The 27,510-nt window shown below is 38.0% G+C and overlaps 1 protein-coding gene across 3 annotated transcripts in view; it reads right to left on the minus strand.

Annotated features, from left to right (window-relative positions):
* PPP2R3B (protein phosphatase 2 regulatory subunit B''beta) overlaps nucleotides 1-27,240 on the minus strand; it is a 53,276-nt gene extending 26,036 nt beyond the window's left edge. Inside the window, exons 1-2 of one of the 3 annotated variants that reach the window (XM_049834391.1) lie at nucleotides 10,723-10,769; nucleotides 10,317-10,624 (exon numbers count right to left, since the gene is read on the minus strand). In XM_049834391.1, coding sequence (XP_049690348.1) covers nucleotides 10,317-10,463 — 147 coding nt within the window. In that variant the 5' untranslated portion in view covers nucleotides 10,464-10,624; nucleotides 10,723-10,769. Of the gene's footprint in view, nucleotides 1-10,316; nucleotides 10,770-26,794 lie in introns of those variants that run through there. The other 2 variants (XM_049834389.1, XM_049834390.1) reach the window with 2 other exon arrangements.
* Nucleotides 27,241-27,510: the final 270 nt, after the last annotated feature.

Genomic DNA, 27,510 nt, shown 5'->3' on the forward strand with positions numbered 1-27,510 from the left:
TGAATGTGTGGATTCAAATGCAAGAGAGTGAAAGCTCACTTAAAAAGCACTTCCTGGAAAAGGAAACAAGGTAAGTATGTTTATAAATGTTTATATAAGTATGTAATATTTTTTAGACAGCTTACTGATTAAGACACAAGTTCATTGAACTGATTTGATATTTGCATTGTTTTGACATGACTACAGAAAAAGATAACTTCATTCAGGAATGCTGATGCTTTCTAGTATCTGACAGATACCAACATGTGTTATGCCTGTTTCTCTGAAAATAATTCTGTAAATATGTTTTAAATATTTGAGTTCAGCTCTTGCTGTATTATTTGACATGAATCTCCATAAGAATGTCCATGTTAGAAAAAAAAAGTCAATGGAATACATACAACAGGGTCAAGACAATAGCACCCCCAAAAATTCTACCTCAGTTTACACCCAACTGCACATTAAATTTTTTCTAAGAAGTGATACATCACAATCCCAAACAAAAAATGGCATTAAATACTGAAAATACTATAAAGAGATTTTTACCTACCAAATAGGTAAAGTTTGGTACAAATCCTTAGTATTTTTAACTAGGGAATTTAAAAAAAAAAAAAAAGGAATGTTGCAATACTTTTCAAATGTTCAATGCATAAATAATCTAGTTTTTCAATACACTGGGTCTTCTATTCTTATGTATCATACTTTGTGCTAAACTTACCTGAGTAAAACAAAGTGCATAATAAGCTAAGAGGATTTTCTGCAGGGGTGTGCTATTCAGCCTTTTAAATCCTAACATCCCTGCATGTACCACCCATCTACAATGCTTATAAACCATCCAACAACAAAAGCAGATACTGCATGAAGTTCCCTGATATACCACAGAAAATGGAAGTCAACCCAGAGACCCAAAGGGCAACAGGGTGGTAGTGATGAGACCCAAATGCTGTTTAGCACATGAACTTCTAAATTCTAAGCCTATGCTACACTATTTTAAAATGAAAAGTCTCTCCTTTGTTAAATTCAGCAAGTTCTTACAGAATACAAGGCATCCTACACTCTATCAAAGTTAAATGGTAATTGTGAATGTAAGAAAATGTTATCAGTAAGCAGGCTCAAAAGGAGTTAGTACCTGACCAGCCTTTACAGCTGTCAGTCTAAGTCTGACCAATAAAGTCACAGGAATATTTCTTTAACTATTTGATCACACAGTGGAACTCAATATTTCCCTCTAGATAAGCAGGTGACATGACCAGTAGTTTTATGGAATTTAAATCTTGAAAACACCAGGTGAAAGATTTATGCTACTATTGTCTAGAAAAGGGTTCAGTCTTATTTGGAAGGAAAAGACATTAATTTAGAAAAATCTGTTCCAACACCTCAAATATTTTGGCATATTAAAGTGCCTTAAAAAACCTGCTTCAGAATAGGCAAAGTAAGCTTACTATCAGAACTTCCCTCAGGAAGAGCCCAGAGAAACATCTTTTCTGTAATACCAGCTCTCTTGACCTTGTGGTAGACATTCAGATTTCCAATTATCTAAGTTAAAGAAGTGATGATTTTCCCTTGTTCTCTGTATGCTCTCCATTAGCTTCTTTCTAGCCAAACTAAGAGACAGATTTATTACTGTAAGAGTTCACTGATTGTACCACTTCCCATTCAGCTTGATATACTTAACAGTATTTTTTCCTCTGTGAAAGGTGATCCTTTGACAACTTAAAGCTTTCAAAATTTGGTGGTTGTTTTTTTTCCAAGCCAGATTTCTCTAAAATTTAGCTATTGCCAAAAGCTTAATAAAGTTGCACAGCATGGCATAAGGCAAGCTACACCACAGCACACCTGCATCTTCCCCCACTCCTGCATATAGAGTTTAATAGAGTTTACTGACCCATGTGTCAGTACTAGTGATAGTGAAGCAGTATAGTGAATTGCCTCAGGTCACCAAGACAGTTAAAAAGCAAAGTTTAAAAAAAAACCCTATTTGTCCTCATCCAGTTTCAGACAGTTGATTCCACTTAAAAGCAACATGGTTCTGATGTTAACATAAGGAAGATTAGAGGAATATTGCGGCATTATTGTTTGAAATAAGCTTACATTAAGCTTAAAACCATGCTAAGATCATGATTCATCTTGCCTAACTTAATCAGAAAGTTAAGACATATGTGAACGATCAGGCTCAGAGAGGCACCTACAGAGAATGAACCTAAGCTAAAAAGAGGTGTCAGGGTATATATGCAAAAGTCTTTCCTCTGGCAACAAACATTGCTTCTTCCTACCCCAGACTTCAGTTTGCTATCCTTCAGTCACTGTCTGGCAGCTGGTTTTGGATGTGCCATAGAGACTAATTTTATCATACATGCTCCCCTATCCTTTCCACAGTAAGAGATAAACATCTATTAATTTTAACCCTGATGCAGTTTTAGACTAGCTTACTTTTGCTGTTATCCTTAACTAAGATATTTCTCTGATCCAGTTTGGTCTGTAGTTACTCAAAATTTGTGCTACAATGAGGGGAAGGAAATGAAAGAATTAATACACTTTTCCATAAAGTTCTAGCCATATACCATGAGAAGAAAAAAAAGTACTTTAAACTACACTGTTTCTGATTTTATAGATACTGGTCACCTGAATTAACACAAGGGAACAGGTTTCAGCAACCCTCCCAATGCAGTCTGTGTTCCAGTTAGCTATTCGTGTTCCCCTTCAAATTCCAACCAAGTATGTTGGGAGTCTCCTGCCCACATGGCAGGTTGTGCACTCATCTCAGTTTTACACAGATCGACTGCTATCATTCTGATCTCATTTATGCATGTTCTTGGCAGTTTACTCTCAAGCCTATTTCTGTACAAAAGTGTATGGTCATTCGGTCTTGTGATTCAATGCCAACAATAATCCTCAACACTAAACCAACTTTACTCTAAAGACAGAGCCATACACTGCTCTGTCCCATTTTGGCAGAATTAAAGTCCCCTGAGTTTCTGGGATTGACACGTTCCAGCAAGTAGCAATTCCATAAGCAAATCAAAAGAGATTCAGTGAGGCTTAGAGCAGTCAGAAGTCCAGGATCCTTCTTCATGTTACATCAGTAAAAATGAAGCCTAAGGAAGACCCTAGAACTAGAGTTCCATGGCCTAAAAATATATTCATTTTCTTATCTGCTATAAGCATATAAAAACAGCTCTAACAATGGATAACCTTTTGTATATTTGGTTTAACTATATGTCAAGCTCATTGTGTTCAGAAGTTCATAGTGCAGATACTGTTACTGTAAGCTAAAACAAACAGTGAATCTAACTGATCTGTTCCCTCTTCTGGCCACAGACAATCCAAGTCAGGCAAAATCCTTCCTGGTTTGGCAACTGGTGGCCAAACTACAAACAGAAAGTTCAGAAGAGTTAGTTGATTTGCTTGGTTTTTGTTGTTTTTGTGTGTTTTTTTTTAATCACTCAGTATCAAATTCTACTGTGCCCTTAGTGCAGTAACTCGCCACTAATGTGGTCCATTTTGAGAGCAAACACCAACTTCAACAGCAAGATATCAATCCTTCTAGAGTATCCCTGGCTACCAAGTGGCAGGGATAAGAATCTATGCTCATTTTACAACTTAATGTTGGAAAAATCAGCTTATTGGCAAACTAGAATTCAGGTCCATTTTGTCACTGAAATACTGTTTGTATGGTAACCTCTGATTTTGAGATAGAAAAAAAAATTTTCCTAGTTGTTTGCTACTGGAAGCTAAATTCTCCCCTTATTTTAAGTCTCAAGGCAGCAGAGTAAGAAGTAGTTCAGCTAGTTACTCTTAATTGCATGATAGCTAGGGAGAAAAGCACCCCACCCAGTTTTAGTGAAATTGGTGTGTTAAGGGCCATCACTGGATAGTCTTGAAAATCTTACTAAAGCTTAAAGAATTCTTTCAAAAATTTTTGATAGTAGCACAGCTATCAGTAACTTTCCCCCTCTAATTTAACCAAGCCATATTGAAACAGCCAAAATGAGCCTCAATAAAAAGCCACTGAAGCCTCAGTATTTTAACAGACCATGCAAACTTTGGACCATCTACACAAACCTATTTGGGTTAGTGTGTTAAATTCTCGTATAGGAGGAGATGGTAGGTAGTGGCATCCAGGAAAAGCTTCCACACTAAACTATGAAATACATTCCATACACGCCATCTTGCATATTAAAATTAAAATCACATTTAAAGGCATGTGTAAACAGTCACCACAGACAAGTCATATCACGTGCACACATACAAAAGTAGCATGCAATAAACAAGCAAACACTGGAAAACTTTGAAATGGTCAAAACCTGATTTTCACTAGTTCAGTGAAGACTGAACTCTCCACCTGAGAAATTCGCATCACTGTTCTGCATGACACATAGCCATTATAGCACCCCATTCCCAATCTCCTCACTTTCAGTCATTCATACACTGCACTAACAGATCTCTTACCCAAGTTTTACAACTCTGATTTTGGACATACCAGAATTCTCCTGAGTTGCAGTTTGGTATAGACATAGACAAATCATGCAGTCCTGCTGGAAACTGGAGGATGCTATTGCAAATGCATTATTGCTGTAGAAACACCTCCGAACATGGCTGCATATGTTTGGTTTTTTGCACAGTCACATAAAGCTTCAGTGTCAAAAAAGTTCCAGTTACACAGTTAGAAAGAGTTTAATGATTTATTCATAAATGCCCTGGGGTGGGGATGGAATGGAAAAAGGAAGAGGTAGTTACCTCCTCCCCAAAGCCACGAGCACAAGAGATCTTTGCATATTACATCCATGTCCATCAGTAACTTGCTTTATTTGCTGACAAAACTTTTATGAAAGGCTTTAGAGGTCAGATCCTCTAACAGTTTGCTGTGGCTGACCAGTGAAAATACTTTGTCTCCTCCACATGCCCTGCTAATTTACAAAAGGAGAAAGGTATAGATTATAAGATGGGAAAAAAGCAAGATTCTTCAGAAAAAAAAAAAATCTACCATGTGAAAGGCAACTTCTTCCACATTCTGTGGTTAAGACAGAAGTGGTGCAAAAATATTAGTCACTGGCTGTGAGTTGCTGTCAAACAGCCTCCATTTTATGAATTATGTCAAATCAAGTATCCCAGTCAGTAATATATCCAGTTTGTCATACAGTTGCAGCTTTCTTGGGTAATATGCCGATCGTAAGTTAAATGGGTACTCCTATTCTTTACCAGTATATTCTGTTACCCCAACTGCTTTCAGGAGACAAGCTGGCAAGATCCTTCTAGTACATAATTCATTTTGATTGTACACAGCCAATGGACCACACTGGGACTCACTACCTGCAAAGAAGTCATGACTGCCTAAACATCATTTTAATGGGGAAAAACTGACAGTCAGTTACACCTGAGGCAATTCTAACATTTGTCTACAGAAAACAGCCCTTGTCAGGACAGGCTATCAGTTCAGTATCAAAAGTAACCAGTAGGGCTAAGACAGACATCCACTTAATTCTTAAGCTCTGCAATAGCTTCTCATCCTTCCATGTTTACAACAAAACAAGTTTCAATCACTCAATGCAATTTCCACTCAAACATGAAAAATATCAACAAGCTCAGCCTTGTTACTGAGCTGCAGAGTAAACATTTGGAGCAAGTATTCTGTTAACTTCTTGTCTGGCAATGCCCCAACAAATTCTGATTTGGACAATTGCAAAAACAATCTCATACCCCTCTGATACTGTAAAAGTTGAAGGATATTTTATATGAAGATGTGCCAAACTGTTTCAGGCTTTCTAGCGTACAAAGTACTACTGTCAGAATATCTACTATTAGTAGCATTAGTGATTATAAAGGTATGGGAAATATGAAGAAAAGGCTAGTGAAACTTTCATTCCAAGGGAAAAAAAAATAAAAAATCAGAACTCTTCAACGTCTGAATTGTTGGGTCAAAAAACTTAGCTGCAGAGGGAAATGACATCTAGACTCTTAAATCATGCATCAGGTAAAGTAAGTTGTAACAAAATTGCATCATATCGGCTTTTCTACATAAAAAGTACACGTTTGCATAAATTTATTACCAGCCACAAGCAGGTAAAGAAGCTCCTACCACAGGGCAGCCAATACATTTTAAACTCAAACCAGGAGTCTCCATTGCAGAAGTGGTAAAACACTACCAGTTTGCTTACAGCTTTCTTTAAGAGGCTAGAGCTTAAGACCTGGCAATCCATTAGCAAGAGACCATTTATGGTTAACTAGCCACTCTCAACAGGCAGCTTAGATATTTTCATTCTATCTTAAATGTTGGCATCTACTCCAGAAAATTTGCACTATATCAGCAAACTAGCATCAAGTGTAACTATTAGCTATAGTCGGAATGAGATTTCCATTCCACGCCCCCCCTGCGCCTTCCTCCCCAAACACTTCGGTTTTGTTCTTTTAAAAAAGCATTTGTGTGCCTAATGTAAAACTATTATGTAAGAATGGATATCAGGTACTCCCTCCGTGCTGTTAAAAGGTCTCCAAATCATGTTAAATTAGAAAATTGATGCTAATAGGAAAGCTGGCCTGCCAGAGACCTCTAATTGTTACACAACCTACTTCTGTGACTATAGTTGTAAACCCAACTGCCTCAAACTTTTTAAAATTCATTTTATCTCACAAATGGGAAGGTTATCTTCATGACTGGAAGAATCAGTGTGCTACAGCACAACCACACACCAGCCCAGCACACATTAGCACCTGCAGGCTCTGTATTTGTTGCCGTCTTGAACATGCCACAAGTATTTATGAAGCACTTCGGTAACAGAGGAGCGCAAAAGTGATCAAGAGGCACTAATGTCTAAACTTACTTCACTCAGAAGGAAAGCCAGTCTTGGGAGGCACTGCAGAAGTTGAAGAAATACTTCTCATACAGCTGACAAACAGCATGCATAAACAGCATTTAGTATCATTAACAGCTGGTCATGAAACTAGTAGCTCTCCATTTCCACACTGAGGTGTGACACATGCAACTACAGAATTACCAAACAGTAACAGCAGATAAAGCCACAATGCAGTTCAAGTATCAGAAAATACACCAGCACTTAGTTTTGGCACTGAGATTCAGAGGATAATTGAAGATCTAGGCCAACTCCCCCCGCCCCCCCCCCCCTTTTTTTTTAAAGGATCACATTCATCACAAATTTATTTGACCATAAGAAAGTCTAGTTTTAAAGTTAGAGGCCACACCATGTTGTAAAACAGTTTTAAGTGGCAAAATTTATTTATTTTCCTAGTTTAGCTAACACTGAGTTACATGGGTATAAGCATGTCACTGTACACAGACGTATTCTATTCTGTTATCCTTTTCCAACTTCAGACATATTTTCCTCACATAGCCTGGGTAATGATGCTGCTTATATTCCAGCTCTGACAGGTAGGGATGTCACCAGCTGTTGGCTAAAACACTGCTCAGCTATCAGCAGGTAATAAGCCTTTCAGTTCACATCTTTAAATTGCCAGTACATTTGACATGGTGATAGTTTCTTCTCCCCCGAAAGTTTCAGAGAAATTGATGAGCAAGATGGACACAGTGCCTCTTCCAGTGCTGCATTTCCAGTTCACTATATTCTGTAGATGTTAAATTACTTAAGAAAGGTCTTGCTTACAACCAACATCAGAAGACAGACTAAAGTTCTACTGAGTTTTATGCAGTTATCTATTCAAAAATTCAGTTCCCCAAAGTAACACTGAACATTTCGGCAGTTGTGTATTGTTTTATCTTCCTTTTGAGAAACCGATCTTTCCAGAAAGCCCTATTTTGCCCAGTGTTATCAATTTTCATTAATAAACGCAACCACTGAGAAACAGCCTGTTCTTCCACCTTCCAGAGCCACCCACCTCACTACTGGTTGTCTATTTAAAGATTTTCACAAAACTTGATTTGCTACACTCCAATGACTGCCCCTTCCACAACACAGGGGGTTACCTACACAGATTACTTACATGGCTCTATGCAAAAACCCACTGCCTTAGAATTCCTAGAACCCGTGGAAGACCTAGTCACTCCAATCCACCTCAGAGTGGATGTTGAGCCACATGCCTCACTATCCACCACCATTACTCATTTTTTATTTTAAGAGGCTAGCTTTAATAGCACTAAACCTCTTAAGAAGAATCTGCTATTTGTTTAAGAAGTTATAGAAACTGCATGGATATGAAAAATTATAAGAGTGTAGCAGAAGTATAGAAAAGCAGACTGGCTTCCATTTCTGCTTGATTTTAGCATTCTAATTTTACATCCTATTCATGAACTGTTCTGTCTGAAAGCCAATATTACAGTGGTATAGAAGGTTTTAAATTCTAATGGCAATGAAGCTTAGCAACTGAAAGGAGAAAATTTTTTCAAGTTATTCTACAAAAGCTCTAAGCAGTCTTTAATTTCAACATGAAATTTCTTCAATGTTTTGTAGATGATGAATAGCTTTGAAATGCACCCAACCTACAACGACTAGTTGAAATTGACATTAACATGAAGAATCAGGTAAAGAATGGCCATCTTCTGTATCAACAGCTATCAGTACTCATATTTTGGTTTTTTTAAGGTACTTTCGAAAAGGCATCCTTAAAATCATGAAGTTGAAGCAAAGTACCATTTAAAAAAGGAACCTTCGATAAAATACTTTATATCACGTTGAGCAAAGGCAGACATCAGATTTTAGTTTTATGCTCCTGTTGAGTCTGTTTTGCCCACAGAATTCTGACTGTAATATAATTAAATGGTTTAACATACATTATTCTACAGTTCCCATTTAGCCAAGAAGTGCAAATCTGGTTAAAAATGAAAAATTTGTTCATTGTCTGCATTGTAAGTTTATAGCCAGCAGCATGCTAAAAAAAGATTAGACAAGCAGATTTCTAAAGTACTTAGTTGCTTGTAGGTATGCATTATCATATTACATTGAGATGTTTTCTCGCTCAATATCAAAAAGCCCTGTAAAAGTGCAAGTGACCCAACTTCGATGAAAGACAGATCAAGTTAAGGGGCACCACACAAGGTAATAGTGTGTTTGTTTACAAGAGGATGTCATGACTAGACTAAACTTGCCTTATGCTCTAAGGAGCCTAAATATTAATTGATACCACTACTTTTGGGTAATTAAGATAGTATTTTCTTTTCCTGTTGTCTCTAGCCAGCAAGTTTCCTTCTCTGTCTCCAATTCATCACAAAAGATTCAAGTAATAAAATCCTTTCATTCACAAGTTTATGATGAATGGCATAAAACAGGGTCAGCACTTAGATTCTGCTTTTCCCAAAGGAATAAACATTGCTTATATAGCTCAGCTGAAACAAATTTGAAATAATAATGTAGAAGACAGAAGGCTAACACATTTTAGGGTCATAGGGCTCTATGGCCCTCTCTTGAAGGTCACCTGAAAGGGACACTAGTGCACTGAATTCAAAATTAAGTAGCAGGCTATATTTAGAATGATTTTAAAAGCCAGGAATCCTAAGATAATGTAATATTTATTCAACTGCTAAAATTTCCTTAATTAATTAAAAAAGGGTAAAAAAAGTCACACATACCATCACTGGTATAGTAGAAGTGAGGGTGAGGTAAGGACAAAGTGAATGCTTTCACATACCAAAAGCCTTAAAGTTAAGTGTGTTTGAGGAAATACCAAATTTCAGTTTCTCCAATAGAAGTTGTACACTTTTTTCTCCCTCCCAAAAGACAATCTCTCTGAACATTTACTATATATGTAGTTCTTCTAATTATACATTTCAAATGCTTCTATTCTCAATTATGAGCTCACTTTAAAATGGTGGATTTAACTCACTGCTGCAAAACAGCAGAGGCACATGTGTAGGATGTAGCAACCACTGATCTCATCCAAATATGAAGTCCAAAATAAACATAACCTAAAAGAATTCAGGATCATCATGTAAGAATGAAAGCACCTTTTCACATATTATGTTTGAGTTAGTAAAGTTACAGCCTATTTCAGTGTATTTTATATGCCCAGTTTCAATAAAAGGTAAATTACACCCCCTGGGGAAATGCATGCAGATTATGATTATGCAGATTAAGGAAAACACAGCCTTTAAAAGTCTAATAGCATTAAGCACACCAACTTTCCACTGCGTATGCCTCTGTGCAAACATCATACTTTATCTACACAATATGCTTCACTAAACTCTTATTTTTTTGTTTGCAGAAAACTACCTGCACTGTCTTCTAAAACACAGAAGAAATCATCATATATGGAACAGACTATTGAAATTCTGCTAGTTTAGGAAGAATTTCAATGTATTTCCTGCAGTTTGCGTGGTTGTGAAGGTACAACTGACAACAATAACTTAATTGTATAAGAATGGAAAGACAAACCTGGACCTGCTGAAAAGCTTTCAGCCTCTTCTTGAATCTAGAAGGTAAAACAAAATCACATCCTCGAGCTAGCAATGCCAACTCCTTTCTTAGATCAGGATCTTGCCGTAAGGAAATCTCCTTTATCCTCATGCTTTCGGATTTCATATAATGTCTCTGTGTGCCAGTCCAGGCACTTGAGTCCCAGTAAATAGCAGAGCTGTTGTATTATCACACAGTGCCACTTAAAGCAGCAGCTGCGCCCGAGTTCCGTGATACTATGAGAGTCAGCTCAACTTCGCGTGCTCCATACATTAAAGGGAACTTGGCTGGAATCACAAAAACAGATTGGAAAGTCACTTTGGGGGCCTGCCCTTTTGTACGCGCATTCCAAAGTCTAAATGGGACAGTATGGAAAAAACCAAACCTGTTTGCTGGAGCATCTATAAAAGCAGCTTCCAATTTTAAAAAAGCAAGCCTTACAGGAATGCAGAGAGGCCAGCCCTGGTCATTTTGTAGCTTCCTCCTCCTCCCATCCCCCTCAGCTCTTCCTTCTGTCACAAAACACTCACTGTCTAGCTTCAATGAAGTACCTCACCAAAGGATAAGGCTTATTACACAGCAATTAAATTCCTTTAAACTCTTCAGCCCTTTAGCAGGAACCCTATTACACTGGGAAAATGGAGGCAATGATAGAAAAAGCTAGACAGACTTTCAGAGTGGCTCCCATAGTTTAATGAAACAGATTTTTTTACATTCATCTAGACCTAAGTTACTATAGTCCAAGAATCTAATCATTCAAATGCTAAGGCAGAAAGCAGTAGCAGAAATGAGGCAAATGTTACCACAATGAAATGCTGCTTTAAATCATGTTTTACAGAAAAGCTACATTAGAAGTATCAATGATGTAACAAAATATGAAAAAAGTTGACAGGATACTTTTTTTTTTCTTAAATAGGATAGGAGTTTTATAAACATTAACATCCACATACTAGATTGCATACTTGTCACATTTCAGTAGCACTAAAGTTAGAGTCAGCTACCACTCTATTTTCAGTTTATTGAATCTCAAATACATTTTAGATAGGGGTGAGGCCATGTTTTAGTCCACAGCAATATTCTTCACAGAAACAGAAATCTGATAAGCTTTTGTGGAAATTAGTGACCCTCTGTCCTTCCTCCTTTATAGGAGGTTTTAGGTACATTAATTGGTAGCTGGTAAAGTTTTCACATTTTAAGTAGGTATACCTGTACCATAGCAATCTTTATGAAATGATGCTATTTTGATCAAATTTTTTTTTCAAATACCACCATTACAGCTATAAAGTATGACAACTCTTGCTATTCCAGTTCAAGCTGTGGACACTCTTAGCACCCCAAAATTCTCCATGATATTGGTATGTTGCCCATTTACTACCTGTACCTTCTCAGGCACAAGTTTAGTTACTAACAGCATAGAAGTAAAGATCTGGCCAGTCTTGCTCTGTTTTCATCCCTCATGCTTTAAATAAGGCTACTTTCTTGATCACACAAAGATGTACACAGCCCAAGAAATACTAAAACAACTTTTTCACCACTAAGTTCAAGATTTCTCTTACTGGATGGCATTATTTTACCCCCACACTGTGTTATCTATAATCTTTAGCCCTATTCGTCCATTCATAGCCATTCTGTCACGTAACAATGTATTAAAACCCCACAGTAAATATCCTCATAAGATTAAGAAAAGGAAACCGTGAAAAAGTACTAGTGAAACATGATTTGTCTTAATTGGATCCATTTTAGTTTATCACACACTGTTAAAAAATAAATGATGACAAAAAGCCAGTTTTCTTGTTTTTAATTCAGTATCCAGCTTTCTCCCCCTTCTTTTTTTATTGCAACTCATTATGAAGATATTTATTTCCTTCGGAAGTGGGAGAACAAGAAAGGAATTGACAAGGCAAGAGTCAGACATGTTGTGGTTGGCATGACCAGATTATCAAACTGCATTGAGCAAAACTGTCTGTCACTCACTGTCTTTTAGGAAGATCAGATCAACTAGCCTGTGATAACCCTAGAGCCACAGGGAAGCCAGTGGGGAGCCGGGTACACAGCACACAACAGCAGCACGCCTGGAACTTGAGACGAAGGACTGAGGTGTTAGAGTAGGAGAAGAATCCTGCTCTGGCAACAAATACCCATTCCAGACCAAGATGTTTGGGGAAGGTCAGGAAGGTTGTATTGCAAGGCAGATTGCATTTCAGGTTAGGCAAAACAACCCTTAAAGTAAGGAAAGGTATCTTGTCACCTGAATTGCATTCTATTTTCACCAGGTGATACACTCCAATTCACAGTCTTGTTTGAGGTGGCTGTAATATGCCATTAAGATAACTGACTGCCACATGGAAAGCTAACCTAAAAGACTGGAGCTCCAGTTCACCTAAACCTGCTGAAGGAGCCTCAGTAAGAAATCAGTGTTCCGAACTCCATTTTGGAAAGAGTTGCAGATTGCCCTCCTTTTTTCAAATGGAGCTCAGAGTCTGCCATCACTTAACCAGCATATTATGCTCAGTATTTTGAATATTCTGTATTTCACTGTCATAATATTACTTCACTTCCCGAGGTAGATGTTAACTCAGTCCCCATTGTTACCCTAATATTGTTTTAGCAGTATTGTCACTAGTCTGTTTTCAAACCTAGTGGTCGTTTACATACCTGTATGCAGTATAGTTGTCAAAAGTTCACAGGTTGCCATATATGAAGAATCTACATGCAACTGAGCATTTAGTTGCAATACACTGTGAGAGGCAAGTACATTGGCAGCTATTAATCACTTCCTTTTTACCATCTGAACAGAAAAGGTTTTTGTACTGCCACATTTAAGGAGATTGAGCATTTCTAAAGCAATGTGGTCAAGAACCCCCTAAGATCTATTTTAACCTTTTCAGTTATTAATTACCCACAGGACCCCAAGATCTATTTTAACCTTTTCAGTTATGAATTACCCACAGGAGAAAGGGAAAGTCAGCTTCCATCCAGATCAAACTAGGAGTGTTCAGGTATAGCATTACATTTATTCTAAATCTGAATTCTCTCTAGTGAGAGCTAAGGCAAAACCCTTTCCTGGATGAAGGGCTGGATGCCAGCCATGAGGCTGTTCAAGTATCCTGGCAGCTTATAATTAGCTAGATAAACAGAGGGGAAGATGCATGCTCAGAGCTTCCTTCCAAAGCTAAAGATACACGCCATGAATGGACCTGACTCAAGGGACTGTGGCTAAAGAGTTTACCACTTTAATAGAGACCTAAACATACTCGACAGCAGTGTAATATTTATGTGGCTTTAACACAAAAGTATTCAAGTGAGACAAAGACAAGGATCACTTATATTTTGGGTAATGTAGAGGAAATAGAAACCTGAAGAATGCCTCAAAAAAATCTTGCCTACAAAAATGCAATTGCTTGTCAGAAGCATATACTGGCAGATATAAAGTCATAAGAGATTATGGTGAACTGACTTCAGGTCTTTGAAAAAAGCATCCCAGCATTACAGGAAGCTTCCAAGAAAATAGTTAAATATGTAACAAGATGTATTCAGCCATACAAAACTTTAGTTGCTGGGGTTCAGTCTTCAACCCGGTAACATGTGAACCAAGATGACAGAAAGCCCATTTGGCCCTTGGAGACAGTTTAAATAAGGCTGAATGAGCAAGCCCAATGGCAACAGTGTGCAGCCTAATAGAATCCCTCAGCCTGCAATGCTACAGAAATTACAGTGGCTCCTGGGTTAACTGTGGAAAGAGAACTGTCATATTTCCACAACAGCCGATGTAAAGGGTTATGCAACTAGTGTAACCCTTTCCAAAAGTAACTGATTAGTGAGGGGCAGAACAGAGCAGTTGAGACGATAACTAAGGCAAGGTAGCATCTTTCTCAATATAGAAAAAAAAATAATGAAACAGCACAACTAACTTTAAACATCTGAAATATATCTTAGTACTCAAGTAGAAAAAAGGCATTACTAGTACAAGCAAATAGTTCAGGAAGATATACAAAAAAGGTAAAGCAGCAAATAATACTTGGTAAGACACAGCTACTATGAGGCAGGAGATACAAACAAGAAGTTACATAAATATACCAGAAGACAGACAAATGAAAGCAGCAATTCATTGCTAGCCTAAGAAAACAAACAAACAATACAAAAAAAACCTGAAATGCTGGGATTTTTTTTTCCTCAGTCTTCACAGAGGATTGTGACTGGACTATTATCATTATTTAATATTATCAAGTGTTATTTCTAGACCAGATAGTCCATACCTGGCCTTTGATATACTGAAAGATGCTGGAACTAGATATGGCCCATTATTTGCATAAATATTAGGCATTTGATAATTAATTGGTTCCTAACACCTCAGATCAAAGCTCCACAGTCAGACTGAACTTCTAACAGACCTAACCCAGTTTCTGCAAAACACATTGCATAATAGTAGATGGAAGTGACATTGCACTTCGGTAAACAAAATGCTCGTTAAGTAGATGCATTATTTACATTAGTCTGAAGATCTTTAATTTACTGCTGCAGACCAGCGGTAGCCCATGGGTCACTGTTGTAACAGCAGTTCTCAAGGTACTGAGTAAAAACCAACGGGAAAGATTAAAAGGTAATGTCCATCTCAGTCAGATTTGATTTTATGACCTACAAATTGAGCAAACACAACTTAGGCAGGTTTGGTAGCACCTGCAGTACCTTTCTGCTTAACACTATATATAGCGATGCCCAGTGTTGACATAGTCTAAATAAATGAATGAAGAATGACAGTCCTTCTCTTTGAAAAGAATTCTAAAACTCCCTCTCAAGTCTTCAAAAAGGCCCTTGCAGGGAAAACCTCTTTATAGCAATGGACTAAAGTCTCAATTATCCAAGTGTGTTATTTTACATTATTATGACCAATAAACAAAACACTCCCTTCTCAGGAGACTACAGTACATAGCAAGATTTACTGACCTTGAACTCAGTAGAGCAGATACTGCAAAACATGAAATGTCTACAGAATGGGAAAATACAAGAATAAATGGGAAGTAGCAAAGAAAATTCTACTATTTATCCATATAACTGCCTAAGCAATCAAGAATATTAGCATCTATTGACAAGGTGACCCACTCAGGGGTGGGAGGGGAAAACCCACTGATACTGATTTTTCAATATTGAATTCACAAATATTGATTTTTATTTTCATTTACCCAAACCCCCGACTGTCTTGAAATAAGGATGCACAAGGTTGAAACCTATCTATCCTTATACTGATGGATAAGGGAAGAGATTTAATGGGAACCCAAATAATCAGTTTTCCCAGTTCTACAGATACTTATCTCGCTTCTTGCTAATAACTTCCCATTTCTAACTGCTCTGTATGGGAAGAGAACAAGAGGACAATGCACCTGTGAGCTGAACAGGATAAAGTATTACTATCCATCTCTAACTGTCCTTTGGATGAGAGCCACCCCTTTTCACCAGTACACTGACAAAACCCAAGGAAGATGAAGTCTACAATGTCTACATCACAGAAGAAGGTATCAAGTTATGCTCATACCCGGGTACCAGCTACCCAAACTGATTGCTTTAAAGTTATTGACAGTGTGGTGTGCTACACTGATGAACTGCTAGATGTTGTCACTTTGTAGTTAAATCTGCCTTCACAGGGAGAAACTGACCCTTTGGCCTTGGAAGGAAGTGTGAATCTGGGTCTAGATGCATTTTTTTTTTTTTCCTTGGAGGATGCAATGCCTCTCCCATGGAGCACACAGACAATTAAAAAACATGGAAGTCTTGAATGTGCATGCCTTCTCTGATGATTAAATTTTCCTGTACTCTTAGATTAGACAGAGCAATGCCTGGACGATCTTTCCACAGTTGCTGGAAGAATCCAGAATTTTTAGGAGGCAAGCCAGTGAATAAAAAGACACTGGTTAGATGTGAGATATATGGTCATGTTGGTAGCCCAGGAAGGATGGACTGATCAGATTCTCTGCGCATTACCCAAAGAATGCCATGTATGTACACCACGCCATGGGCTGTTATCAGATTATAAGCAAGATAAGATACATGTCACCTTGCTATGATTACACTGCCTGGACTCCAAGGACATAGCACAGGCCTTTTTAGATTGCTAACTGCATCTGGCACACTAACTTCAGCAAGCATCAACACTAGATACTATAAAACCAAAGCCTGACAGTTAATGGATGGTTTATATTCCTTTCAGAACAATTCTCATGTTCTCTGCCATCTTAGGAAAACTTTATCCATTTACATTTTATTTATTTGTATATAGCATAAACAGAGTTTTAATGGAAACAGGTTGCTGGAATGGTATTCCACAGACGGAGCCTATTTACTATTCATGATCTTCCTATGACCTTATTCATCAGATCATGAAAATCAGGTACACCCAAATTGATGCTGCTGAGGTAGCTATTCAACAGAGAAAGACATAAGCAAAATATCTAGTATGAATTATACAAATTAAAGTCACACTTGCTCTAATAAGATGCTGGGTTGTTTTTTTTTTTACATTTTAGATGAACCATGATGCTACAGAGACTAGCCACAGAGGAAGCTACAGTCCATAACATATACATTTGTAACTTTACCAAGGTAAGCCTCTGAATAGCAGAATAGGTTGAAATGAAGAAGCAGTTCAGGCTGATTTGGAATGCCACTGAGATCTTCCCACAGGAGACACCAGCTTTTATAACAGAGTTATGTTATGCATTATGCAACTTTTCAAAGTCACACAGGCCATTTTAGGTATTTAGTCATTTCTAGATTGCCATTATTTACCCTGTGTCACCTTAATTTAGAAGTTGACAGAGTAATCAGGTATAAAGAACATGAATGACAATGTTTTACAACTGTCCAGCAACTTACTTAAACATTGCACCAGCTATTCAGTACTTCATCATTTTGACATGAACTGAATTTTCAATTAATCCTTTCAAAAACACATTTATATCTTCAAATTTCATCATTTCCAAAACTAGAATGATTGGTGTATGAAGTACAACCACTACTTTAATTCCAGCATCACAAGCTTAACACGACATGTAATTTAGTCCCTGAAATCACAAGACAATAATTTCAAGTCAGTGACAGCTGCAGGACAGCTTCTTGCTTTCACTTGAGATTTCCCTCCCCGCAGATCTTAAAGCAGAACCATCGAATCAGGAAGTTTAAGATACAGACCTTGCTCTACAAGTCAGTCACTAGGATTGCAAATTGTAATTTACCAACCAACAATGGGATTTCTGGTAGAACTTCTGTAAAGACTTACTCTTGAACTAACACTACTGTGTTGATCATGTACCACCCTAAAATCTTTGCTGATATAGGAAATGAAACTATAGGAACATAGGAAATTAAAATATACAGATTTCAGTATAGGCAACAGAAACCATACTGGTTTTTGCAGAGCTAAATTAAAAGTCATGCACTTCCAAGCTTGCAAGCAGGGTACAGTGCTAAAGAACAAAGCAAAGAAGGAAGGCAGAGCAAAGAAGCTGGTCACTGGTAACCAACTGAACTTTAGCTTCCAGTATTATAACTAAAGGGGCAACCATTACACATGAAGAAATAAGACTTAAGTAATAAGACAACTTACAGAGGTATAACACCACAAATACATTGCCAGAACAGCAACAGTAATCTTGACTAGCAATTTCCTCCGTTCTCCATCACTGGAAGTCTTGATGTGAAGTCTAAATATCTTTTCAAACATTCTAGATGATCTTTCTAAAATACTAAGCTTAAATTTGTTCCTTGATTAATAAGCAAGTACTCAAAATTTTAGGAGGTATTCTTCAGTGTGTTAACCGCAAGTAAGACAAAATTGGTGATCTTTTGTTTAAAGTCTTAAGTTACAACAGAAGACTTTTTACAAGTCTTTGCTGTAAATGATGACTATTCATGAAGACTATTAGTAGTCAGAAGAATAATCTAACCTATTGTTTTCAACATTACTTAATTTCAAATAGTTTGCTTTATTTCTTAGTCAATGAAGTATGCCACAAGGATGATTATTCACGATATATCAGTGATGATCACATCTAGTAGAAATATTTACAAAATCTAGAGTGTTAGCTGTTTATCAATACAAATCTAGCTTCTAAAGGAATAAAACTGCTTACAAACTGTTCTTGTTCTGCTGAACTCTAAAAACAGACCAAGTCAAGCCATTTCATAAGCTCTACAAGCCTTGTTTTGTCAAGATAATGTCAAGAAGGTCCAATCAAACCTTGTTCATGATGGGCACATTTACAACTCCATTTTATACATAATTTGCAATGTTCCCTTGTCACCCACTCATAAGGTCTTTCCCTGCATTCTCCTTGCATATAGATTTCTACAAATGTTGTGAAAGTCTCCTTGTAGTCTTCCAACTTGTCTCATTTGTTGCCCGAAATCAGCCAAAGTTTCTAGTAAGATTTGCATAGAACAAATATGTAAGGCTAGTTACATATGAAATGAAACTAAGCAGTAAGCACAAGGTTATTTAAGAACATATCCCAACAGCCCTAACAGCCCATTATCCCTGCAAATATCTGTGGTCAAGAAATGGTACATGGGTAGCTCTACAGTTTCTAGCTATTTTTTTATATAGAATAGTGATTGCTATACAAAAGGGGCACATCTAACATGAAGTACCAGAACACACTTTTAAAAACATAGCTTTCTATGGAGCCATTTTAAGCTGTACCAATTGTTCACAGAATACAAACTAATCTTATCTACCAAGACATTAGTACCATCTGGTTAACCTTAAGACAAGAACACCACACTAATCCAACCCAACACAAAGGAGTTATTTACATATTATGCCACAGTTAGAACACTAAATTTAGTAACCATTTGTTGTGGACTGCAGAAAACAACAAAAGCGCTTAACTGGTATCTTCTCGAATCAATGCAACTACTTAAGTTGCATAACTTTCATTGAATTTTTCAAGACAGTTGTGTGTGCAAAGCCTCCAAATTTGCGAGGCTCAGCCATATGTTATTACCATTGGTATTTTGTAGATTTTTCTCATAACATTGCTTGCTGAAGAGTTCTGTGCAATCATTACTAGGTCTATCTTAGGACAAACTAGTTCACTGGATGAACTGCATTAATCATTTTGTACTGAAGCAAGCCCATACTTACTTTTGTCCTCAAGCTTATTTCTTGCTGACAGAGTAAGTGTAGGGCATCTGGAGAGGTTCTCAAAAATATAAGATGGGTTCTCAAGCATCACTGCAGGAAAAAAAAGAAAGCTATCTCCTCTATATCAATATCTAATTTCCTCCCAGACTGACCACCTGTTAAAAGAATGAACTGTTTAAGTTACTGATGTAAAGCTATAATTAAGCTTAAATGTTTCAAAAGACAGAGCAGAAAGAAGCAACTGGAAGTAAGTAATGATCTCATACAGCTATGAACTTTTTTTTCTTTGCTTTTAAGTGACAGTTACTCACACAGAAGAGAGTGCCTGTGATAAATAAGTTTCATCCAAATACTTGAATTTGTCCTGTGTCAGGACTCAGGTGAATTTTAAATTTGAAGAATAATACGTATAATTCTGAATTCAATTTTTCAGCACTAGAAATGCCAAAACCTCTTAAGGCTGGATGCAGCATATAAGAAATATTTATGCGTTTCCAGTAGGACAAATACTTTCTCTTTCAAGTGCAACTGCCACTTTGAAAGAGGACAAAAATCACTATTTCTTCTAACAAAGCACAATGTGTAAACAGAATTAATACTACTGCTAAGAAAAGTGTAACATTTATATCCCAGGGGACAAGATGCAGTTAGAATAAGGAGCACTACCAAAAAGCTACAACAGTGAACAACTTTCAGTTTCTCATTTATACATAAAATGAATAGCCAGTTCTCTAATCAGGATAATGATTCTTCTATTCCAAGCTATTCAGTACAGCAAAGCTTAAGAGTAACACAACATACTACCAGTGCTGCTTATGCTGACTACTATTATTTCACCACACTTGAAACTAATAATGATTTTCTAGGAACACCTATAGCTGCACTCTTCCAGACCTTAATATGAACTTCTGGCTGCCCTTCCTTTGTTGGCACCATAGAAGGAGCTTTATTGTGAACACATTAGTGCTGACATCTGTCATAGTACCCTGTTATCATCATAAAAGTACATCAGTTTGATACCAGGTTATTTACAGTCTGCCTTTAAGTCACGGGCTTGAGTTGGAAGCCAAGTCCACCATGCTCCCCACTTAGTCGTGGGACACGGTGCTGTTAACACTAGCTTTGCATAATACAGACTTAGGGAGTATACGTGCTAGACCATGCTCAGTCCTGCACAGCATAACCTGGTGTGCAGTGCAATGCTAATACAGCTTACATAACCCAGAATTAGTAGTTAACATTGCTTCTGGTTTTAAGGTATACTAGGTAGCAATTCAGATGCAGACAACATATAAGACTAGACACTTGAAATGTCAAGGCCAACATCAAAGCTTAATAACTACTTATGTGAAAAGCTGGCAGGATTCAAACACTGTCATTCCTCTTACTTTTCTGATGTTTTATGAACATCATTTCTCTCCTTGCTAGTAGAAGGTGATCCCCCAAAAAACTTACAGCACACCTGCAGAACATGGAGATAGTCCACCACTGGTCTAACAGATGCAGGTATAAGCCTAGCTACCGTTTAACTGAAGTCCTCAGAACAACTCATTTATCCCAAAAAGGAGCTGTTAAGCATTATTATGCTCAAACTTCTGTCAATGTTAAAAGGTTTCATTCTAGTCTCCCTTTAAACTCAAATGGATTCTAGTAGCACCACCCCACTTGAATCAACTAACTGGTAACAAAAATTTGCAAGAATGGTAGTGATGAAAACAGCTATGCAGCAATATGGTAAAGTAGTAAAAGCATTACAAATTACAGAAATATGGGACAATAAGCTTTAATAATTGTCATGGGATAACAAGCAGGAACAGTATGCTTATCAAGCAAAGGATATACAGAAACCAATCCAAGAACTACCTTTATATTAAAGGTTGACCCTGCAGAGAAACGGAAAATAACTTTTAAGTACTCCAGATCATATCACATTCTCTCTGCACCACCCCCCCCCCAAAAATGCCCATAGGGAATTCTGTGAATTGTTTCCCCAGATGCCTTACACACCAGCTGGTTAGGATTAAACATCTTGCCTGCGGCATCTTTTAAGCCTTGAGGCCTAGCATTTTTGACAATGTGAGGAACAGTGTACATTTGTGTATACCCCATATGTTTAAGATAATCTATAGTGCCAGAAACACTGGCAAATCCATGTACAGTAGTGATAAGGGTTAGAAGAAAGCTATAACAGCTATTCCTCAAGTTTGAAAGTTAAGAGCTCTAGAACTTCCTTTCTTTACAACAATATACTCATAAAATATTCAAGAGTTAAATGTTGAGATTTTTCTATGCCTCTGATTTTGTTATTTTAATACATTTTAGTACATACAAATCACAAGCCTACTTTCAGAATACTACCAAGCACTTAGCACATCACATAATGAAGATGCCCAGAACTTTGCAATTACAGTGTTCGTACAATGGACGCAGTCAGACACTGACCTCACTGTGAATGACACCATGCAAGCGAAGGGAAGTACCTCCCCTAAAAAAAAAAACCACCCACCCTAAACAAACACTGTTTTGTTTTCACTTGCACCAAAACACACTATAATGTGAATTTTCATGGTAGAGTTCTGTCTAGATTTCAAAATATGTATAAGGATTAAGCCAACAGTTTATTCTGAATTAATGTTTTTCCAGAACGTGGCTTTAAGTGCATCTCAGTTTTTTGTTCAACATAAGGAGCATGTAGGTTCTTTCATTATCTGAGAGCACTTGAGACTTGCTAATCAGTGGAGGGCTTCAACTATCTTGAAAGACAGCAAATTCTCCACTGACAAGATGTGGCAACATCTGAATTTTGGATAAAAATATAACCCTCAAATTTCAATTACAAGCTAATCCCTGAAAAAAAGACAAGATCTCCTGAAATACAATAGCTGTCATCTTCAGTACTTTTAATGCTGTTTTAACAGTTGCCATCAAAACACCAGCTTGTTTTGCTCATATGCTACTGTTTAAGGTGTTGAAGATTAAATATCTAATTAGTTTCAAGACTGGTCTTCCAAGAACGCTTTCCATTCTGCAAAACATGTTTTTCTAACAAGTACAGAAACCTGTAGCAGGAAAATGTGGTTTCCTACACATTCATACTTACTACCTGGTAATAACCTGAGGATGGCAGTTTTCTGTTATCAGCTTTATTGTTTGGTGTCCTTCAAAAAAGTTGTGGGAACATTTTAAGAAACAGGAAAAGGCGTACAGCAACCTTACCCATAATCAAGTGTAGTGATTCAGCTCAGTGATATTCTAAATGTATCCTGCCAAAATAAGTTTACTGCTTGTACGCTGCATTTTAAGAATTCCTGTATACAGTAAGAAAAAGTTTACCAAGATGCCTAAGGTTGACTTTTATAGTCCTAAAAGAAATAATTCTCCAGCTCTTTATGGCTGGATGTAAAAGCCCTTTCCTAGTATCACCCTCAGGCACAGAGAGTTAAGCACATTAACTTCTACCATTTTCTAGGACTGCTATTTAGAATTTAAATCTGTATTACTGGACCTACAGTACAAGCTTTCTTATTTTAAAAAGACATCTGAAACATTTTCTTCCATTTCTAGAAACAACACAAGGACCTCAAAATTACTTAAACTCAAATGGGGTAGGTAAGACCATTGTGGCTCGGTTTGTCAGCTGTGATTAAGTGCACAAAACCAGATGTATTACTTTTGACACTGCGGCAGGTAGTTTATGGACATACGACAAATAAAATGAGTATATTTTGCCTTCTATGAGGAAAATACACTGTCATGGCACAACACGCAATTATGCAACTCTTGGTGGTATTAAAAAGCTGATGCCTGCTCCAAATGTAATTTACACTTCCTAAAGATTAGGAAACTTTTAGGATGAAGCTTCAGTTCAGCTGAATAATAAAGCCATAAATAAATCTCTTATTGCTTGGAAACTTCCCCCTGCCCAACTCTTGGCGGGGGGGGTGGGGTGGGGTGGGGTGGCGGAGTGGGGGGGTGGAGAAAACACAACCAACAGTCTAACTCTCTAGGTTCTCTCTCAGCACTATACAAACAATTCCAATTAAGAATGTTACTCTTCATTAATCTCTTCTAGTACTTTATGGAATCTACTTCAAGTGATCAGCCAACACACATGAAGAAGAAATTACAGTGCACAAGTTAGCTATCAAGTACATCAAGTAACAGTGGCTTTTAATGGAAACTCTTCCTTTGCTTGCTTTTATCCAATACAAGAATAAACTGAGCATCTGCTAATTTCTTTGCTTACATTTCACTGAAACAGGAAACATAACAGTGTGAACATAAAGGAAAAAAAGAGTAAATCCATTGTCATGCCCTGCTGTCTGGCTAGTGATTAGGCATAAAATACAAGTCCCTATTAAAATAAAGTCAATCTAGACAAACTCTAGACTGGAAGTGTGATGTCTTGAAACTAAGAAGTGGGGACTTCAAGATGTCAAGCTAGATTTGAAAATTAGTATTTATGAAATCAAGACAACACTTCAGATTAAATGTTTCAGTGCAAAACAGTAGTCACATTGTTACTCCTGTGGGTCAAAAGGTAGGTATATACATTCAATACACACCAATAACAGACAACAAGTAACCAATACCCTTAAACGTCCTCAGCTCTAACCTCTCTACACTTACCAATCTGAGCAGGCTTCCCTGGGACACCAGGAGGTTTGGCCAGTATATTGAATTAGATACCAAAGTATGTAGAGTGATTGAGAGTGATGACCACTTACAACTTACCAGTATTATTAAATTATATGAGTTACTCCTTGAGAAGCTGGCAGCTCATGGCTTAGACAGGTGTACTCTTTGCTGGGAAAAAACTGGCTGGATGGACAAGCCCAGAGAGTTGTGGGGAATGGAGTTAAATCCAGTTGGTGGCTGGTCACAAGTGGTGTTCCCCAGGGCTCAGTATTGGGGCCAGTTCTGTTTAATATCTTTATCAATGATCTGGATGAGGGGATTGAGCGCTCCCTCAGTAAGTTTGCAGATGACACCAAGTTGGGAGGGAGGGTTGATCTGCTCGAGGGCAGGAAGGCTCTACAGAGGGATCTGGACAGGCTGGATCCATGGGCCGAGGCCAATTGTATGAGGTTCAACAAGGCCAAGTGCCGGGTCCTGCACTTGGGTCACAACAACCCCACGCAGCGCTACAGGCTGGGGGAAGAGGGGCTGGAAGCTGCCCAGCAGAGAAAAACCTGGGGGTGCTGGTTGACAGTTGGCTGAATATGAGCCAGCAGTGTGCCCAGGTGGCCAAGAAGGCCAACGGCATCCTGGCCTGTGTCAGAAATGGTGTGGCCAGCAGGAGCAGGGAGGTGATCGTCCCCCTGTACTGGGCACTGGTGAGGCCGCACCTCGAGTCCTGTGTTCAGTTTTGGGCCCCTCACTGCAGGAAAGAGATGGAGGTGCTGGAACGTGTCCAGAGAAGGGCAACCCAGCTGGTGAGGGGCCTGGAGCACAAGTCTGATGAGGCGCGGCTGAGGGAACTGGGGCTGTTTGGTCTGGAGAAAAGGAGGCTGAGGGGAGACCTTATTGCTCTCTACAACTACCTGAAAGGAAGGTGTAGTGAGGTGGGTGCTGGTCTCTTCTGTCAGGTGGCTGGAGATAGGATGAGAGGAAATGGCCTCAAGTTGTGGCAGGGGAGGTTTAGGTTGGCTATTAGGAAAAATGTTTCCTGAGGGGGTTGTCAGGCATTGGAACAGGCTGTCCAGGAAAACGGTGGAGTCACCATCCCTGGAGGTATTCAAAAAGCACATCGACAAGGCACTTCAGAACATGGTTTAGTGGGCATGGTGGTGTTGGGTTGACAGTTGGACTTGATCTTGAAGGTCTTTTCCAACCTAAACGATTCTATGATTCTATGAATTTACAGTCCCATAGCAGAAACAGCACACCTCTTAACAACTCCTTTGATATAAGGCAGATCATATATGCAATACTTAGTTTTGTCAGTCACCACATCATCTTCTATCCAGTTTTGGTTTTAGAATTTATGAAAAGGGCTAGTAATTAGATTGAACTGAACTGCAAGTTTAAAAAACAAACAAAAAAACAAAGCACCTCAGGTTGGGGGCAGGGGTGTCATTCTTGCATAGAGGGCATTGTCTATTATAAGTCAAGACCTCCTTAGAAAGGAAGCATTGAGTGTACCATGCCGTACCAAAACAATTACTTTGTTAATATGCAGATCCAGTGGACCCAAATTTGAGTCTTGTACTAACAATAGTGCCTGGTATCATTAGACAAAAGAATATTTGCAGTCAAGGCAGCATGCTATAAAAGTAACACGACAAACAGAGACAGGGACTTACATTTATCCACAATTAGATTGTGTTTAACAGTGGAAGGGCCTATTATTGAAAGCGTGGCATCTGAAGCATCAACACCTAGTTTGGGTTACCGCTGGCAAAACTAAGTTAAACAAGAGGTATCCAGCAACTGTGATCTATTTGGTAAACTAAATAGCCTTTGTAAACTACCATGTCTGATAGAATGCTAGATTTTTCTTTTAATATAAATGTGAGATGTATTTCATGAATGACACCTGGTTAGTCATGGCTATCTGACCTATCTATCCAGGTTTTGGCTTTTACAATTATTTCTCTTCCATTCTCCAGCTAGAAATATGGGTTTTCCCCCACACTGGACACTGCTCAGTGGACACAAGGACATTATTGAAAACTACTGTTTTATTATAAGGTTATTTCTAGCTTCTCCACCACTTTAGTTTGTTCATGCCTGTTAAGAGACACAAGAATACAGATACTAGCTGTAACCTTATTGCATAGGAGGCAATACTTCAGAAAGCACTCATCACTTGTTTTGACTTTTCCTTACCTATGCTGCACACACTGAAGCAAACATAACATGTAAATTAGCTGCAACACAGATCAGTATTGCATGATGTTTGAAATTATAGCTGAAACCCAGGGTAGATATACCAAATCTAAATCAGCTGTACCGGATATGGAATTTTTAAGATACCTTCCACTCTGCAGTTTTAAAGAACAAGGACAACATTGCTTTTGACAGAAAAATTTTTGGAAATAGAAAACAATTAATTTTTCATTTTTTGTCAGGCATCTATAGCTTATAAAAACAAACACAGCTGCAAGGAGCCAAGACAGTCTTTTGGAAGTTTAGGCCACCTAGCCATCAGCGGTAGTGACAAACAAACCTTGACATTTTATGTTCAGTGTTGCCGTTTCACTCCACTCCCGACACCTCCTGTGGGGAAACTAATTACTTGCATAATTTGCCAATACCACAAACACAAAATTCACTTCCATTTAAACAAATAGGTCTAATAATTAAGAAACAAACTTACTACTCTGGTTCCTGACGACCGACGTGTTGCTCTAACATTAGAAATGCTCCTTGGGCTGGCTGGAGTTGCCAATGGAAGAGTAGTAGAAAGTTGGGGAGGACTGAAAGACATCAAAGGCAATCTGGTATCTCCTAACATGCATTGCTTGGAATTGGAATTTTTATTAGCGAACCTCTCATTTTTATCGTTTCCTGAATCTCCATGACCAGTCTCCATTTCCTCCTCGTTCTTGATTCTTCTCAAGCAGTCCTTTAGTGTCAGCTGAGTTGCAGGCTGACTCAACCAGCACAAAAAGAGTTCATCCACCTTCATTTTCAGTACAGGTTGCAGAACTTTCCCAGGTGACATTTTCTAGGAGTTTCCCTTTTTGTTGGATCAAATTCAGAATAAAAGTTTGACAATCATCTACTTATTCCACTTGACTTTCAGTGTTTCACAGACTCCAGGGCTCCTGTTAAGAAAAATACTATTATTTAATCTTAGAGTGTTAACAAAGTGTTGATATTTATTCCCTCAAGATACCAACAGGTGTTGCAAGATACACACTAACACGCGACTACAACAACATTTTGTAAGTGTAAGCCATTAATCGCAGTCAAATCCAGAGGATAATTTCTTTTAAAAGCATACTCTGTAAGTGATGAAGACTGGAAAGAAAGAAACTGCACTCAGACTTTCTCAAAAAGCTATCTAACAAATGTTCTCCAAGAACATGT

Source organism: Accipiter gentilis, chromosome 31, assembly GCF_929443795.1.
Source record: "Accipiter gentilis chromosome 31, bAccGen1.1, whole genome shotgun sequence".
NCBI lineage: Eukaryota > Metazoa > Chordata > Aves > Accipitriformes > Accipitridae > Astur > Astur gentilis.